This window comes from Martes martes (assembly GCF_963455335.1).
Source record: "Martes martes genome assembly, chromosome: 8".
Taxonomy (NCBI): Eukaryota; Metazoa; Chordata; class Mammalia; order Carnivora; family Mustelidae; genus Martes; species Martes martes.
Genome location: NC_137895.1, coordinates 87,037,345 through 87,055,613, shown reverse-complemented (window position 1 = coordinate 87,055,613; position 18,269 = coordinate 87,037,345). Strand labels below are relative to the sequence as shown.

The window sequence follows — 18,269 nt, the reverse complement described above, 5'->3', positions numbered from 1 at the left end:
GCACCAGGAACTATGATAAAGCTTTAGATAAATTACCTCATTTCCTCACAACCACCTATAAGGTAGATGGTGTTATTATCCCCATTTTACAGATGAGAAAACGAAGGCTCAAAAGGGAAAGTTAAGTAACTCATTTGAACTCATACAGGCAGCAAGTGGCAAAGAAGGGATTAAAGTTTAGAACTGTCTGTTCCCAAAGTTTACGGTTTTGTTTTGTTTTTTTAAGATTTTATTTATTTGACACCGAGAGATCACAAGTAGGCAGAGAGGCAGGCAGAGGGAGAGGGGGAAGCAAGCTCCCTGCTGAGCAGAGAGCCCGATGCTGGGCTCGATCCCAGGACTCTGAGATCATGACCTGAGCTGAAAGCAGAGGCTCAACCCACCAAGCTATCCAGATGCCCCCCGAAGTTTATGCTTTTAACTACAACTCTGTAACCACCAACATGTCTCTCACATCACACCCCTCCTCTCCATCCCCCTGTGCCCATCCTAGTTCTGGCCCTTCTTTAAAAGACTCCCCAACTGGTCTTTCCGCCTCCCCTGTCTTCCTCCTCCTGCCCTGCACCCACACACAGCCTTGCCTCACCCTGCCCTCCCTAATGAGGGGGCTGGTGAATGAGTGAATTCACCCTCCACACCACTGCCAGAATTCCTTCAACGGGAAAACATGAATGTTTACTTTGCCACATGAAAACTTCCGGGAGATGCCTCTTGCCTTACTGGATAAAGGACAGCACCCAAGGTCCTGCCCACCCGTGCTGTGCTGCCAGTCCCCACCCTGCAGTGTGGGCAGGGCATGCCTGTCTCTGTATTGTCCCCTGAACACATGGTGAACTTCTGTGCCTTTTTGTCCTTTAGCTCAAGGAATTTTCCTTGGCCTGGAATGTTCCCTGTCCTCTTACCTCTCATAAAACCTCCAACTCCGTCTTCAAGGCCCCTTTAAATGCACCTCCCCCACGAGACCCTTTCCCAGCAATCCCCATCTCTTCTATCTGATCCTGGGTCAGCCCTTTTCATCTTTGTTTACCTTGTGTCACCCAGAGGGCCTTCAACACGTACATGCTGAAGGGAACTGAAAGCCACATGAGCACTTATCACTTTAAAAACCACAGTATTAAAAGACCAACACCTTCAAAGCTTTGCATATTTGGAATTAAGAAGGGACTTGAACAAGGAGAAATCGTTAATATTATCATTTTACTCCAGAGGACTAAGTTACGACCGTGGACCTTCGTTAGCTTCAGCTAGTTCTGATCTCCAAAAGGACTCCAGAAAACCCGAGCTACCCTCCTGTGAAAGCAAATCAAGTCACAGAGTCAGTCAGGCAGTTCTAACCACTGCCCTACCTCTTTCAGCAAAGAACAAGACATGTATTTTCTCTCTTCCTAAAAATATGCAGCTTTTAAATATATCCATCATTTTGGCACTCTCTACTGCAGAGCTTAATAAAGGCAAAACCACTGAAATTCAGGAGATGTCACAGCTCAAAGTATTCCTTGTGTTCAAGGAGGAATGTCTGGCCATGACTGATGGCATAATTTCCCTACGGAACAATAGTCTTTGTCACACAGCAAGGAAACATACGTAAACACACACAAAATTCTCACAATATGATTCTGTATGTTTTAGCCAGAATGGCAATAGAGTCCTTTGCAGATGATTTTTTTTTTTAACAAGGACAAAATACCACCATCACTAAAATGATTGTCTTCATAAAAAGACTCTTTGGTACTCATTTCACATTTAATAGTTAGCTGAGCTATGCCCTGAGACCTGAGCAACCCCAGTCCCTTTATCCTGAATTCTGGGCTCTCACCAAGGTCCAGGGTTCGGTTCAATTCCCTTGTCTAAGAAAGAATTGGTTACCAACAGGCCGTGCAGGAAAAAAATGGTACGGATTCCACGCTGCCAGCCCAAGCTGCCTTTATGTAACCCCCACCAAAAAACCCTTGGGCAACTGGTACAAGTCAATGATTCACCAGACCCCAGCTCTCAGCTTTACTCAGTGTCCTTAAACTCCCCTTGTGGTTGCTCAGAGATCAATGATTAGCTATCACCACCTCACAGAAACCCGGCACACTCCTGTTTCTCCAAAGGGGCCCTTGCATTGAGCACTCCACTGCTCAGCTGGAACCAGGTGAATGTTAATAGATGTACAGTTACAAGACTGGAAGAGAGGCGGGGTTTCTGGAATGGAGAGTTTTGCAGTTGACCTTTGGAATCCCAGGGAATGAAAGCTTTTCTGTGGACCCATTATCTTATCATATATCAGACTCCAAAAGAAGGAGAATTAGGAAGCCAAATGCTTCCATGCTGGCAGAGACAAGCACAGCGCCCAGCCTTCTTCATAAACGGTCTATCCCACTGGGAACCGGTGACGAAGACCAACCACAGACATAATCACTGAATGACTCGGTACCTGAGCCAGACCCTGATGTGGAGAGATCGTAGACAAGATCCTGGAGCGTCTTGTCTTTGGAGAGACACATCTCACATGAGGGATCTTCCATGTCCAGTCTCTGGCGGTTGTGATAGACACGCTGATGATAGTTAATGACAAGGAAAACAATGATGATGATGAGAAACAGGAGGAACACTGGGCCAGCAATAATGCCCACCAGCTCCACAGGGCCCCACATGGAAGGGTGCTCAGACTCCTTGAGGTGACCTGGGTCAAGTGAAAGAGGAGAGGGAAAGAACACAGTAAAAAAAGAGGGAAAGCTCTGGCCTTATCTGTCCCCAACACCTCCCTCCACGTGAAAAATGCCCTTTCCCTCTGCCTGTGTTCAAGGTGCCCTTGACCTCCCTGGTCTTACCGAGCTGTCTATCTGCCCGGTGCTCTCAGATGCAGTCCTCTCTAATGGAGGAGCCCTTTCCAACAGTCCGACTCACAATCCACTCTGTCATCCGCAGCATTTCATGGGACTATCCCGCCTCAGTGCCCCAGACAGAGGCCAGCTTCTGCTCTTCCACTCGTAACAGCTGCTTTAAGCCCTGCAGCTTTAAGTCCCTCCTCTTCTGCTCTCCCAGTAATGCCTTCTATACGGTACACTTGCAAAGGAGTGCCAGCTAATAATACCTCTCAGCCATGACTGCTGTCCTTCTTTTCCAACTCTGGTCTCTCTTTCCACTTTGCCATCACCCTCCGCCCACAGCCGCCTTCACAGAGCTCAGGGGTTGTCTCCATACCTTCCCGCGGGGATCCCTGCCTGGCTCTCCCATTCCTCACCAGCTGCCCACAGCTGCTCAGTCAGCAGCCAAAACTTGGCTTTCACCTCTGGGACTACCCTGACCATCTGCCTACCCCCGACCTCTTGTCCATAAACCCGACTGGGGAGGAATCCCACCCCCTTGTCACCTTGGAGAACATCAAAAAGGTACCTTCACCTATCGCCAAACAAAGGGATTGGGAAAAAGGATGAGATGATGGGGGTGCCCTACCTCCAGGATGAGCCAATAGTCCAACAAGGTTGTCCACTCACCACTGGGCACCCGCAGGTCGATCTTGTTGCAGAAGTCAGTATAGCAGCAGTGGGTGTTGCGGAGGTCCTCAGAGCTCAGGCAGTAGAAGGGCTTCCCGGCGGGGACCAGCTCCACTTTGGGGATGCAGGTGCGCACGTGGTGCTCCATGCCATCCAGGTTGAAAATGGAAACCATGCAGGCCCCATCTGTCTCACACGTGTAGTTGGCCTGGAGGCAGCTGGTACACGCACACTGCAGAGCTGCAGGAGATTGGGGAGTACGCTGACATTAATGGGGAGATCTCCTCCTAGGTCCTTTTCCAGACTCAGCATATAATCCTTTAGCACACCTGATATTCCCAAATAGGGAGCTTTAATAGAGACAGGGCACGAAAGATGACACCATCAATGGGAGCACCAACTTTTCACCTGCTTATTCAGCTCAGAAACCCAGCTTCCAAGCTCCACCATTTTCTTCTAAGTGCCCTATCTAATGCCCATGAGAAACAGAGAAACCACCTCTTGAACTCTGTCTTAGACTCATTATGCATTATTTTGTAGCTGGGAATGAAGTTTTCCTTTAAACATAGATCCCTGAGGACGAGAAGAAGGCACCTACCCCTTGGAGAAGACAGGACACCACCTCCTGCCCCAACCCTACATCCTCCATCCAAAGCCACACAGGCTCCCTCACTTGATGGAGGCTCATCATTCCATCCCCCTTCTCTGGCACCAGGCAGGCCCCATGTTTTCTGAATGCAGCACACTCTCACACATTCTTTTGCTGCAATGCTTTTTTTCCTGGCTACTTCTCACAAATCCTTTAAGATTCAGCCTGACCATCACTTCCCGTGAAAAGCTTCCTGCCCACTAGTCCAATATCCTTCTTCTCCCTTTGGTTCATGGCAGGTGCACCTCTCATGAGGGGCAAAAAGAATAACCTCCAACAAGGATAATATTAATGCTTACCTCACAGGATTATTGGGAGGATCAAATGCGTAAAAATAAATGTAATATAAATATAATAAATAAAATGCATAAAAAGTGTTCAAAATTAAACCTACTCTGGAAGGTCCCTTGATATCATTTGAAAATCTTATATATGTATATAAAATATAAACCATATATAAAATATATAAATACATATATTTTACATACACACATACACACACACACACATGCCCCCCCCCCAAAAAGGCAGTGTGTGCAATCATGTCTGGGACTAATGAGTTCTGCTGGGTGTGTTTTATACATAAGTGTGCACTATTGACAGGAAATTACTGTAGATGAATTTGGCGCCTCTGAAAGCCAGTTCAGCAACCCTGGAATCTGAAATCCTTTATTTATCCATCTAACAAGAATAGCACAGACAGCAGCAGTTGGTTCTCCCCAACACTGTCTCCCATGAGCCTAACCCAGTCCTGACCTCTCGGAACAGGCAGGAGCACGGCTGGCACACTCAGGCTGGGACTCCGTGCTGAATGAAGCATTCGCCCATAGAGAATGGAGGGGGCAGCCCACCCAAGTCCCACACTGGACACTCATTGACTACTATCTGGATACTGAGTGGAAATACATTCAAACCAAGCCCCCTAGAGAAGAGACGTTTATGACCAATCCCATGAAAACCTAGCCTGTTGTAACTCACCCCTTCAGGCTGTAAACAGTCTATCTTTGTCTCTTCCTGCAAGACACTGGAAGGCATCTCTCGGCTTTTCAGTTCCAAAGACAGATTCTAAATATCTCTGTGCCCAAGCCCCCTTCCTCAGGATCTATAAATGATGCAATCCCTGGCCATTCCCACGCCCAGAAACAAAGGGGAGCGCACACTGACAGGTACGCGGCCACTGCGGGGCTTCACGTAAGGCCTTTGATCAGAGCCCTTTCTTCTGGGAGAAATTCCAAAACACGCAGCTACCTGCTGAAGGGTGAGGGTAGTGTTCTATTTTAAGGGCAGGAAGTTTAAAGCAGGTCCCTTTAGACCAGAATCCAAATCATAAAAGCAATTTTTAAAAATAAGTTCTTCCTAAACTTCGATTCCAACCCTTTTTAGACACAAGAAAGACGAAGAAACCTCCTCATTTTCCCCCAAATACCTCTTTTTGCTCCCTCTTTTATTCTTCTTGCTAACTTAAATTAACTTCTGCATCCCTCTGAATACTCAAGCCAAACCTTTTACTCACGCTGGAGTCCTGACCAGCCATCCAAGGAAGCTGACACCCCTCCCCTCTGTGTCAGGGAGGACATGGAGGCACAAAGGGGTTCCCTGTGGAGCACACACCTTTCAGTACATGTGTCCTGACATCCAGCAAAGAGAACAGCACTGGGGCTATTTTGGGAAGCAAGAAGGGAAAACGAACAACTCCAAGAGGGCTATTCTGAGCACAGTGGGACACACAGGCCAGACCCATAGCCGCCTTTTAAGAAGGGAAAAAAAAAAAAAGCTCACTTCAGAGTCTGTCAATTAGCAGACAGGAGAGCGGAGAGTCTCTGATTCCAGATACTTATTCTCCCTTCGTTGGTTCATGGCCTCTTTCACAGTGATTCATTCTGGAGAACGAACACACCCACACGTGGCTCATTATTTTTGGGAAGTACTTAAACAATCTTGGTGTAAGACAGGAAAGAACAAAAGTGGTGAAATCTATGTGAGACGGGATGAGGAACGGAACTGGGAGCAGGGCCATGTGGGTTTGTGATAAGGAATTAGGCAAGTCCCTGAATCTATCTGGGCCTCAGCCGCCTAACCAGAAAATACCATTTATCTTACAGAGATGGTATGAAGATTAGCCAAACATCCGCTAAGTGCTATGAGTGTTCGGAGAAGGACTCTCTCTGCACACATCTGGGTACATTTTACAGAGTGAGGGAGAAGTCTGAAACAGATATATCTTTAAGATAACCATCACCACTGCCCACACCCCTGAAAAGGCTTCAGTTACTTATCACTCAAGCTACAGTGGGGTTATGATGGCAGGAGTAGGTCAGAAAGACCCAAGGCTCAAATACCAGCTCTAACACCAATCACATGACCTTGCGCAAGTTAGTAGCCTTCCTGCACCCCGGTTTCCTAATCTGTGAAGTGGGACTGTTAATAATCACTTTACAGGACTATGCAAGAAGCATACGAAATAATACATTTTAAAAAGAGCTCGGCAAGTAGGTGCTCAATCAATTTTACTCTCTCCTCTAATGTAAGACTCAAACATAAACAGACACACACTCAGGCATGCACACGTACAACGTCTCTTTAACCACTAATTAGGAAGTGGCAAGTTACAGTAAGACCACAGCAAGCGCAGCAAGAAACTGCTAAGCTAGCCTCAGCTCTTCCAGGAACTAGCCGTGTGGCACTGGGCAAGTCACTTAACCTCTCCGAACCTCATTCTCCTCATGATTAATCAAAAGGAAGGCAATGAACTAAATGACCTCTAAAATCCTCCAGCTGAAATCTGAATCCAGTTTGTTTTTAAATTCACATTGTTTGGATCACTGATCCAACACTGGGAAGTTCTGCTTTAAATTTTATATACTTTCTCCTGAACTTTAAAGACAGACATTAGGGTTAGTCTTCTGTTAATATTCATTTATCAAAATAAGTAAGAAAGTTATAAAAACATCTGAATTTACTGTAAATGCATTAGTTCACTAAATCAGAAACCTAACCGCGGTTTCTTTGAAAAGTTAAATCTGGACTAATGAATGCTAATAGCCCTTTATAATCTACTTCATAGTGACTCATCAGGTTAAATCAGTCTACACACACACACACACACACACACACACACACACACACAATATATATATATATACCTAAAACTCTCTGTATTCCACAACCAAGGAGTTATGCAGTAAAAATAACACAATTTGGAAAACCAATCACAGAGGAGTACCAAAATCACTCAAGACACAACCAAGTTAAAAAGTGGTCAGAATGAGGAGGCACCTTGGTGGCTCAGTTGGTTAAGCGCCCAACTGCTGATTGCAGCTCAGGTCAAGATCTCGGGGCTGTGGGATCGAGCGTTGCGTCAGGCTCCCTGCTGGGGGTGTGGAGTCTGCTTAGGATTCTCTCAGCCCCTCCCACCACTAAAAAAAGGGGGGCCAGAACAAATTTCTCACTAGCACAGCATTTTGTTATTAACAAGTCAGTCAAACCTTAACTAAAAACAAACCACCTAAGCAGGATTTGAATGTGGCTCCAAAATAGGATCAGAAGGCGGTCTGTGGTAGGATAAAGATGCAAAATTGATTCACGAGAGAGTCTGTGTTTCGAGGAAGACCAACAAGTCCCAACTTGGACAGCATCTGTCTAGCTGCACTTTATGGAGGCACTGAGGTGGCTAGGTCTCAGCAAGGACAACCCCACTACAGGCAGGGTCCTCTCTCTCTCTGACCCACTGGGAGGACACTCAGCAAGGGTGTGGCTCATGGGAATTCCCAAGAGCCACCACACAGGCGTAGGCTCCTGGCCACTCAGCCCACTATTCTGCCCCAGACCACATCTCCACGGGACCGGGTGTGGGACAGCACAGGGTGGTGGCCCAACCTTGGAAGATAAGAGGCAAACCACAAAACATCCACATCTGTCCTGGTAGATAAAGACCCACAAATGTTCTAAAACATCTTAAAGCTACAGTATTTATGACTTGTAGCTTACATTTATTGCCCGTTGGGGATATAAAGCTTCACTGATTTCGTACCAGAATGGGGTACCGTCCTGTTCAGATACGCTAAACCTGCCTCTTCCAAAGCTCACTGGGCCACCTTCTAGGTCTGCAGTATCCACGATGAACTGCCCAAACCAGCTTGCACAGCCCTTCCCCTTCACGACTTTCTGCCTCTCAGCCCTCCTCCTTCCAGATGACAGCCTCCATCAGACAGGCCAAACTGATAAGAATAGCCTATTACAAGGCATGATTATTTTAATTAGTCTTTCTTGGACCTTATCCAAACCCTCTACAGCTTCCTTAGGATAGAATAAAGACTTCAACTCTGAGTCCGAAGAGCCAAAATGATCTTGGGGGGGAAAAAAAAAGAACAAAGTTGAACGACTCACACTTCCTGATTTCAAAACTTACTACAAAGCTACGGCAATCAAAACAGGGTGGTACTGGCATTAAACACAGACACATAAATCAATGCAACAGAAATGAGTCCAGAAACCAACCTATACATTTCTGATCGACTGATTTTTGACAAGAATTTCTAGACTGTTCGGGGGTGGGGGAAGGCCTAGTTTTCAACAAACGGTCCTAGATAACTGGATATGCAGATGTGAAAGAATGAAGTTGACCCTTACTTCATACCACATGTAAAAATTAACTCAAAATGGATCAACAGCCTAAATACACAAGTTATAACGTATTTTAAAACCTCAAATTAGAAAATAGGGGTAAAGCTTTATGACTTTGGATTTAGCAATGGTATCTTAGATAGCATACCAAAAGCACAAGGGACAAAAGAAAAATAAACTGGTCTTCATCAAAATTAAAACCTTTCGTGCATCAGTGGACAGTATCAAGAGAATACAAAGAAAAGGAGAGAATATCTGCAAGCCATGTATCTAATAATGGCCTAATACTCAGAATACATAAAGAACTCATAACTCAACAACACAAAACAATTAAAAATGGGCAAAGGTCTTGAACAGACATTTCTCCAAAAAAGATACACAAATGACCAACAAGCACATGAAAAAATGCCCAACATTATCTCAAATGCAAATGAATTTTAAATGCAGAGTCAAATCAAAACCACAATGAGACACCACTTCACACCCACTAGGAAGTTCGTAAGAAAAAGAAAAATACCCAGCGTTAGTGAAGACTCGGAGAAACAGGAACCCTCATACATTACCAGTACACCACTGATCATAAAATGTTTTGCTGCTGCAAAACACAGTTGATGGATCCTCCATAAACTAAACATTGAATTACCATATAACCCAACAATTCCATTTTAGGTATACATTCAAAAGACTGAAAACAAGTGTTCAAACAAAAATTTGTACATGAATGTTCATAATAGTACTATGTATATAGCCAAAAGGTAGAAACAAACCAAATGTCTACCAAATAATGAACGGCAAAACAGAATGTGGTATATTCATACAATGGAGTATTATTCGGCCATAAAAATGAATAAACTACTGATACACACTACAATATGAATGAACTTTGAAAACACGATCTTTTTTTTTTTTTTTAAGATTTTATTTAGGGGCGCCTGGGTGGCTCAGTGGGTTAAAGCCTCTGCCTTCGGCTCAGGTCATGATCTCAGGGTCTTGGGATCGAGCCCCACATCGGGCTCTCTGCTTGGCAGGGAGCCTGCTTCCCTTCCTCTCTGCCTGCATCTCTGCCTCCTTGTGATCTCTGTCTGTAAAATAAATAAATAAAAAATCTTTAAAAAAAAAATAAGATTTTATTTATTTGACAGAGAGACACAGTGAGAAGGGAACACAAGCAGGGCGAGTGGGAGAGGGAGAAGCTGGCTTCCCGCCAATCAGGGAGCCTGATGAGGGGCTGGATCCCAGGACCCTGGAATCATGAGCTGAGCCAAAGGCAGATGCTTAATGACTGAGCCACCCAAGTACCCCTAAAAACACTGTGTAAGTGAAAGCAGCCACATACTGTATGATTCCATTTATATTAAATATCCAGAAAACACATTAGTGGTTGTCAGGAGCTGGGTAGTAGAGTGGGAGGGAGGATGGGAAGTTATTGCTTAACGGGTTACCAGGTTTCTTCTGGGGTAAAGAAAAAGTTCTAGAACCAGACAGTGGTGATAACATTATGAAGGTACTTAACACCACTGAACTGTCCATTTTAAAATGGCTAAAATGGTAAATTTTCTGTTATCTGTGTTTTATCACAATTTTAAAAGTACCACATCTTTCAAAAACAGTATGTATAATATAATATCAATTATGAAACAAAAACATTTGAACACCTCACACATGCATAGGGAAAAAAAAAACCCTCTGGATGCCTGGCTCAGTTGGTCAAGCACATGACTCTTGATCTCGGGGTCATGAGTCTGAGCCCCAGGTTGGGTGCAGAGATTACATACATACATACACATATAAATGGGGGGGGAAAAACCCTGGAGGTCTAGCGTTCTTCAGACTGTATTCTTCCTGAATCCCCGTGCTCTCCAAGATGTCCCAGGAATCTTTAAACTCTACAAGAGGGGAGCCACTGCCCTGTGTTGCTTCACCATTTTCTCACTGGTGTCTAGCACAGTGCCTGGTAGATAGCACTGGGTTTAATACATCTCAGCCTAATAACTGGAGAGGGAAGGGGGCTCTGCCAGAGTGGCTTTTATCTGCTATACATATGTTTCTACTGTTTATTCTTTTTTTTTTTTAAGATTTTATTTATTTATTTGAGAGAGAGATCAGTAGCAGGGCAGAGAAGGAGAAGCAGGCTCCCCGCTAAGCCCAAAGTGGGGCTCAATCCCAAGACTCTGGGATCATGACCCGAGCTGAAAGCAGATGCTCAAATGACTGAGCCACCTAGGCGCCCCTCTACTTTCGTATTCTTTAAAGAGTTGCACTGCTTTAAAAAGACAAAGAAAAAAGAAAAATATTGTTCAGTAACTACTGATCTAGACAGCTACCAAAATGTTTAGGAAAATCCTGAATCAGGTTAAAAAATGGGAGGTGTCTGCCACTAAACTGTTACAAAACAAAGGTCATGTTTGGTTCCCCTGATAGGGGTAGGGGGGGCAGTAACTGGAAACTGACAATGTGCCAGGAGCCAAACCTCTAACCTAAGTAGAAACATCACGTAATGTTGAAGTAAAGCGATCAGATATTACTGGTCAGTTAAAAAAAAAAGACCCAAGTTACATTTTCACCCTTCACAATCATCAAAATTAGATTTTATTTTTTAAAATATTTTAAAATTACATTAAAACCAAACCAAACCAAACCTCTCAAGTATCCAAAAGCTAAAATAAAGTCAAGTTTTACATGTGTAGTTGGGTGGTACCTAAAAAACCAAAGAATGTACTGGTAAAACACACTTATGAAAAACATGTAAGTGACTTAATAAAGGAAGCTGTTTGTATGAGGAGGGAAAAAAACCCAGAGACTTAACAATAAGACACTTGATAAGCTTGGTATTTAATTCCAATCTGGGAAAAGGTCTCAGAATGGGGTTTGCATAAGAGAAAGGTGTTTGAAAAGCCAGCTCCACACTATCTATTCCACCAACTGCCTTTCTGACATTCTACTTGGAGACAAACCCAACCCCAGAGAGCTGTTTAAACAAGTTCACCCTTAAGCCTCAGGTCTAGAGAATGAAAGCTTTGTTCTCACTCAAAAGAGACGTTTGATGTTTATGCTAAGGAGACCTGTCATTGCAACTTAATTTATGGCTGACTGTAAATACCTGAATATCTTAGCAAGGGCCCACCTGCTGCCCAGGAGAATGTCAAGGTAAAACTGGAATGAGTGGTGTCTTACTACAGAGGGTGCCGGGTGTTCCCAGGACCTAAGTGTATGGACTCAGCAGTCATATTCAGACTATCTAGGAGTAACTTGGTATTTCTCCTTTACTTACAGTTTATAATGAACATGTAAAATCATTCTGCTTTCTCTCTTTGTTGTATTTAAATAGACATATTTGTGGCTCATTAGAGCAGGGGAGGATGTTTATGAGTGGTATTTTATATTTGCTTCCTGACCTATTTACCATCCTATGGATGAGTGGAGAAGAGACACTGTACGTCACAGTTTTGAGTGAGAAGAGGAACAGGAATGGTTTCAGGCAACTGGGACAATGAAGGAGAAAAAAATCAGCCAGGGCTGAGAATAAAACTAATGAGGCTGAGATCAAGTGCATTTGGCTAGAATAAAATGGGTAGGTGGTAGAATAAGACAAAGATTAAAGCGGTGAGGTAGGAAGAGAGCTTATCATGTTCCAAGTAACTCACAAATGTTTGTAAGCGTTCTGAGTGACGAGGATTAAAAACTCCGTACAGAGGAGAGACTAAAAGTACAGCAGGACAGAACTGGAACTATTTACCTGGGATATTGCTGGGAGGATGGAAAAGAACTTAATGAATTCAATTAAACAACTTATTAAGTACTTAAAATGTGCAAGGCTCTGTGACAGGACAAAGCCATAGAAAGAATAAGCCAGTTCCGAGCATCCATTTTTAGGGGGCAGAGGCTGGGAGAGTGGGAGGAGCAGATGGACCAAAGAGAAGAGCAGAGAGGATGGAACCATGGACCAGGGGAAGGCAAGAGGACAAAGATGGTCCCACACTGGAGGATGGTCACTTTGGCTAAGAAGACAAGGCTGAGGCCAAGCCAAACACAAGGCATATTAGGTCCATGGTGAACGGACAGATGCAAGGTCCCAGCCAGAGACAAGGACGATAAGGGAGACGAGACCAGATCAGATGCAACATGATGCCAGGCTAAGGGGCCTGGGGTTGATCCTGGAGGCCACATGAAAGCACTGGAATTATGAGATGCAGGGCATACCCTCCAACGTTAAATCCAGCAACACAAAGGACGACAAGTGGGAGACTAGAAACAGAGGCTGATTAGAAAATTACTTTCACAGTCCTTGCAGGATATGGTAGAGTACAGGATTTACAGCACATACTTTGGGAGTCTGACAGATGTCGAACCCACCACTGAACCTCACCGTGCCCTAGTACTTCATCTGGAAAATGGGGACAAGACTGCTCAAAGCAGCTGCACCGAATAACTCTCCTTGGCATCATACCTGAGTATTCATTAAGTGTTCAGTTAATCAGATGCCTTTATTACTACTGTCATCCACTGCATGAGAAGGGTCTAAACTCTTCCTAGTCTTGTGGTTGTTTCAACAAAAAGAAGAAAAGTCCATCTGTGTGTAAACTTCTTAAGGGCAGGGACAGACTCTTTCCTCAGTATCTCTCTCACCATTCAGCTTGCTCCTGGATGTTAGAAATGAACACAATTCAATCTTATGGACCACAATTATAAAATGTAATATACAATGTACACCAAGACAACACATGAAGACCTAGGGCAAGGCAGGTTCACCACGACTACTTAATAAAAAAAGATACGTTTCAGTTCAGATTCCTCAGCTCAAACACTGTAACCACCTAAAAAACTTATCTCCAAAGTACCCACAATCTCTCTTCCACTCACTCACAACTATCTAGGAAAAGGGAACTGGCAGTAGGTGAAGGCCACATGTAGTCAAAGGACTTTTCACATGCAAGGTCCATCAACAGCATGGCTGGGTACCAGGTCTCAAGTCTCCCTGAGCCTATCTTGGGTAGTTAGTTCCCTTCTTGCTTTCCTTCTCCTCACATATCCATCTGAGCCAACACACACACACACATACACACACACACACACACTCACCTTCACTCACTTTAAAAAACACCACTTATTTACTATCTCAGTTTCTATAGGTCAGAAGTCCAGGCCCAGTGTGACTGGTGCTGGCCAGGGCTGCCTTCTCCTCCAAGGCCCAGACCTCTTTCAAGCTCGCTGGTTGTTGGCAAACTCCACTACCTTGTGAATGGAAGCCTGAGGTCCCCTTCTGCCTCCTTGCTGACAGCCAGGGACCACTCTCAGTTCTCAGAGCTGGCCCGCAGTTCTAGCCACGTGGCCCCCATGGGCAGGTCACACACGGATATTTACTTCTTCCAAACCAGCTGGAGCATTTCTGACTTCCTCTTCTGCAATCAGCTGTGAAAACTGCTTTCAAAGAGCTAGCTAGTTAGGTCTATCCCCTTAGCTGAAGACGGACTGATTTGGGACCTTAACCACATCTGCAAAATCCCTCCAAGGCATGCCTAGATTGGTGTTTAATAATTGGAAGGTGGTATAATCCAAAGGCAGGAGGAACTCTTGGGGGGAGGGAGCAGAGGGTGGATGGTGGTAGAAACAATCACCTTATATTTTATTTATTGCCTATTTCACGTGCCAGAAAGTAAGCTTCACAAAGGCAGGCATTTGCATGTCCTTTTGCCTACTGTTGTATCTCTAGCACCTATGACAGTACCTGGCACATAGTAGGTGCTCAATAAATATGTGTTAAAGGAATCTTTAGATCACTATGTATCTACTTAGATCACTACACATCTATATATCACTATATATAGGTCACTTACACCACTATATATACAAAGCTATATATATTTACTTCAGGTAACTATATTTACAGGCTAGAAATGGGACCTCTCTCTATATTCAAATTCTGGTTCAGTGAAACGATTTAGGAATCCTTGGAATTCCATATAATTTTATCCCTGCCACAATGATCTGTATGGCTTTAACAAAATACAGGTGATCCTCATTTTTCAGATTCCATTTTCATTAAAGTTTATCTGTAACCCCAAAATCAATACTCTCAGTGCTTTCATGGTCATTCACAGGCATGTGCAGAGTGGTAAAAAATGTTAGTCCCCAATGCACATGTCCCCAGCTGATGGTGAACAAGGGGACAATGCTCTGCCTTCTTGTTTCAGCTTTCATACTGTAAGTATGTGTTCTTTTCATAGTATACTCTGTGCCATGCTTCTCACTTTTTTTACACTTTCGTGTTGGTGGGTGGGAATTTGGCTGTTCAAAATGGCCCCTGAGGGGCCCCTGGGTGGCTCAGGCGTTGAGCGTCTGCCTTCAGCTCTGGTCATGGTCCTGGGATAAAGCCCCACATCCAGCTCCCTGCTCAGCAGGAGGCCTGCTTCTCCCTCTCCCACTCCCCCTGCGCTCTCTCTCACTGTCTCTCTGTCAAATAAATAAAATCTTCAAAAATAAAATAAAATAAAACAAAATGGCCCCTAAGAATAGCGCTAAAATGCTCTCCAATACTCCCAAGCTCAAAGAGACTGTGATGTGCCTGGCAGAGTAAAATACATGTTATCAGGTAAGTGTCATTCAGGCTTATACTATAGTGCTGTTGGCCTTAAGTTCAAGGTTAATTAAGCAACAATATATATTAAATAAGGTGTCTTTAACCAGAAACACACACACAGCAGGGTTATGTACTGATCTGTCAATGAAAAGGTGGTGACCACTGGCTCACAGGAACCTAACCCCATCTTTCCCCTAGGAGCAGTGGTTCAGTATTTGCTAATCCAGTGTTCCAGGCAACTTTATAAACCGTAAGTACCACGAATAATGACATTTGACTATATTAGCCTCATTTTACAGATGAAACAATGAAGTTGAGATGTGAAATGTTAGCTCTCAGCACACTGTAGCACATCATTCTGTTTTATTTTCTCCAGAGCACTTAAGACTGAGAATTGTGTTTACTTATTTATCTCCAGTCTGAGCCACCGCTACTCTAAGTTCCATGACAGTTAGGGATTTAGGGATTTTTGCCCATCTCATTCTCTCAGGGTTATTTCCCCAAGCCAAGAACCATTCCAGGCACATACCCAACCTAATGAATAGAGAAATCTCCTACATGCAATTGTACAAATATCAGGGGTGACTGACACTTTAAAGGGAAGGGCAATTACTTTCATTATGTTAAAATCAAAATATGCATTATGTTAAAATCAAAATGCAGGCTTAGGATGAAGTGCAGAGAGAAGAAAGAAACTGAAAAGATCCCCAGAGCTGCCTGAGGTGGCACTGTCTCCAAAACCCAGACAGCAGGTCAGATGGTCTGGGACGCAAACTCCACGGCTCAACCAAATGCTGGCAGCTCTACCAAGTAAGGGAAAGAGAGATACACTCTGAAATAGTATTTTGCTTGGTTACATTTATCCTTGATGAAGAAGCCGGCAGGCAGAGAGAGTAGGCAGGAGCAGGGATGGTACCTCTGGGAGCCCAAGCTCCGGTCAAGCCACGTGTGCAAGAGACACTGAGAGCAAAAGCCCAGAGCAGGTAGATAGGTATCTGAACCTGGCCAGGAAAGGCAAGGCGGCGTCTACCAAGGGGGAGAAATGCAGATCAGACTGCAGGTCTGAGGAGCCCATTCCTTCAAAGGCTTCAGCATTCCCAGTCCGGGCAGAACTGATGGGCTACGGATGCCAGCAGCACTTCCAGCGTCAGAAGGATGGATGAGAAAGAGGACTCTAGGATTTCCTTTTCATAAACACAGAGAGGAAAATGAGATAAGACCCTCTTACATCAACTCCTACTGTAACAGACAAATAACACAAGAATTCAAGACAAAGAGGCAGGATTCCAGAATTAATGTTCACCGCTGCCCCAAGCAAAAATTGAACAGTAAACAATAAGGATTTCGAAATTAAAACAAAAGAGCCATTTTGGTATTCTAATTTAACCTTCAAAAATAAAGAAGATCTAAAGCACCACGAACTGAGAATTCCATTCCACCTCAACACCCTGTACTCCTGAGTTATTATGAGAGCAGACTGCAACGCAATTCAACTCCTGTTCCAAAATGCAACAAGCAACTTCGACAGGACATGCCGAAAGCAGCAGCACGGCTCCTCGGCTCCTCGCTTACTGATTCATATTTTGGTAGCAAGGTTACAATTAGCTCACCGGTGGAGAATAAACCTATTTATAACACAGCAGTCCACCTGAAAGACACAATCATCTAAAAAGGTTTTTAGAGGAAAATGAAGTGCAGTTTCTTCCTGTGCTGATTGCAGATTCCCAAGGTCCTTTCGGATGAAGTCCTCAGTCTAACCTTCCTGTGTTCACAGGCACCATTCCAGCCACCTCTCAGCCTCCATGTTCTTATGTAACATTTACATAGTGCCATAAACATACTCAGAGTTGCGTAAGAATTAAAACGTTGCCAAACCAATAAAACCTAAAGCAGGTCACTCCCTCCAGACTGTCTTTGATTAGCACAGGTACGCTGCCCGGTCTACGATGTAAGAGCCTGTCAAAAGACAGAAATTAACTTGAGGAAATCTGAAACGGTCTACAAAAAAAAAAATGCACAAATCTGAAGAAATTAACCACTGTGGCCTGTGGTGCTTCTATCAATCCCAAGAGTATGTTATTCCATTCCATAAGATAAAAAGTAACCCAACATTGCTTGTTCCCTGAAGTCAGAAACTGTGTCTAAAAATACCTCCCAGCCAACTGGCTATCAGTAAGTTAGTCTCACAAATGTCCCAGTAAGAACTACACAGGCTATTTCCTTTGTGTACAGAGGGAAAACTGAGGCATTCACAGAAAGGTTAAGCATGTGACTTGTTCAAGGACAACCTGTAAGGGAGCAAAGTTCTGGGGCTGAGATCTGGCTTCCACCTTCCATTTGGCTCCAACCTTTAACCAGAGTAGCCATTTTATTATGTTTTAATCACATCTGTTCCGGGAGCTCTTTTAACAAAATCAACCAGAGATTCTCTTTCTCTATATAAGAGTTCACTTTTACTGTACTTCAAATCCATGTCCACTCAACAAAATTTATAAGACTTGGCCTAAAATTATATTTTTAAGTCTGTTCACAGAAATCCAAAATGTTCCTTTCAGAACCTCAAACGTCTCCCTTGTTCCTTTTGTCTTAAGAAATTTATGCCATGTTCTCCCACTACTAACTAATGCAACTTCACATTTTTAAATACTGATGTGAAAATCCCAAAGTGAGACCTTAAAACCAGTTATATTTATCAAATGGATGCTGCTTTTAACATGGCACTCATTCTCCTTGTCACTGGCCTTTTACTAAGCTGCAGTTAATGCACTAATAGGAACACCTATCCCTTGTTGCCCTCATGTCATGTCCAAGTACCAGCTATCAGAGTTGCCTGGCTCAGCCATTCCTTCAGCTCACCTAGGGGAGTACAGCAAGCTCAGGGGAGGAAAGCAATCAACTTCTTGTTAATCCCACAGCCTTTATTTTCCCAGAACTGACG

The 18,269-nt window shown here is 44.0% G+C and overlaps 1 protein-coding gene across 1 annotated transcript in view; it reads right to left on the bottom strand.

Annotated features, from left to right (window-relative positions):
* The window catches only part of ACVR1B (activin A receptor type 1B), a 34,095-nt gene that overhangs the window by 13,469 nt on the left and 2,357 nt on the right, over window positions 1–18,269 (bottom strand). The window contains exons 2-3 of the mRNA XM_080811455.1: window positions 3,483–3,722; window positions 2,420–2,668 (exon numbers count right to left, since the gene is read on the bottom strand). Of these exons, the coding sequence (XP_080667581.1) occupies window positions 2,420–2,668; window positions 3,483–3,722 (489 nt within the window). The remainder of the gene's footprint in view (window positions 1–2,419; window positions 2,669–3,482; window positions 3,723–18,269) is intronic.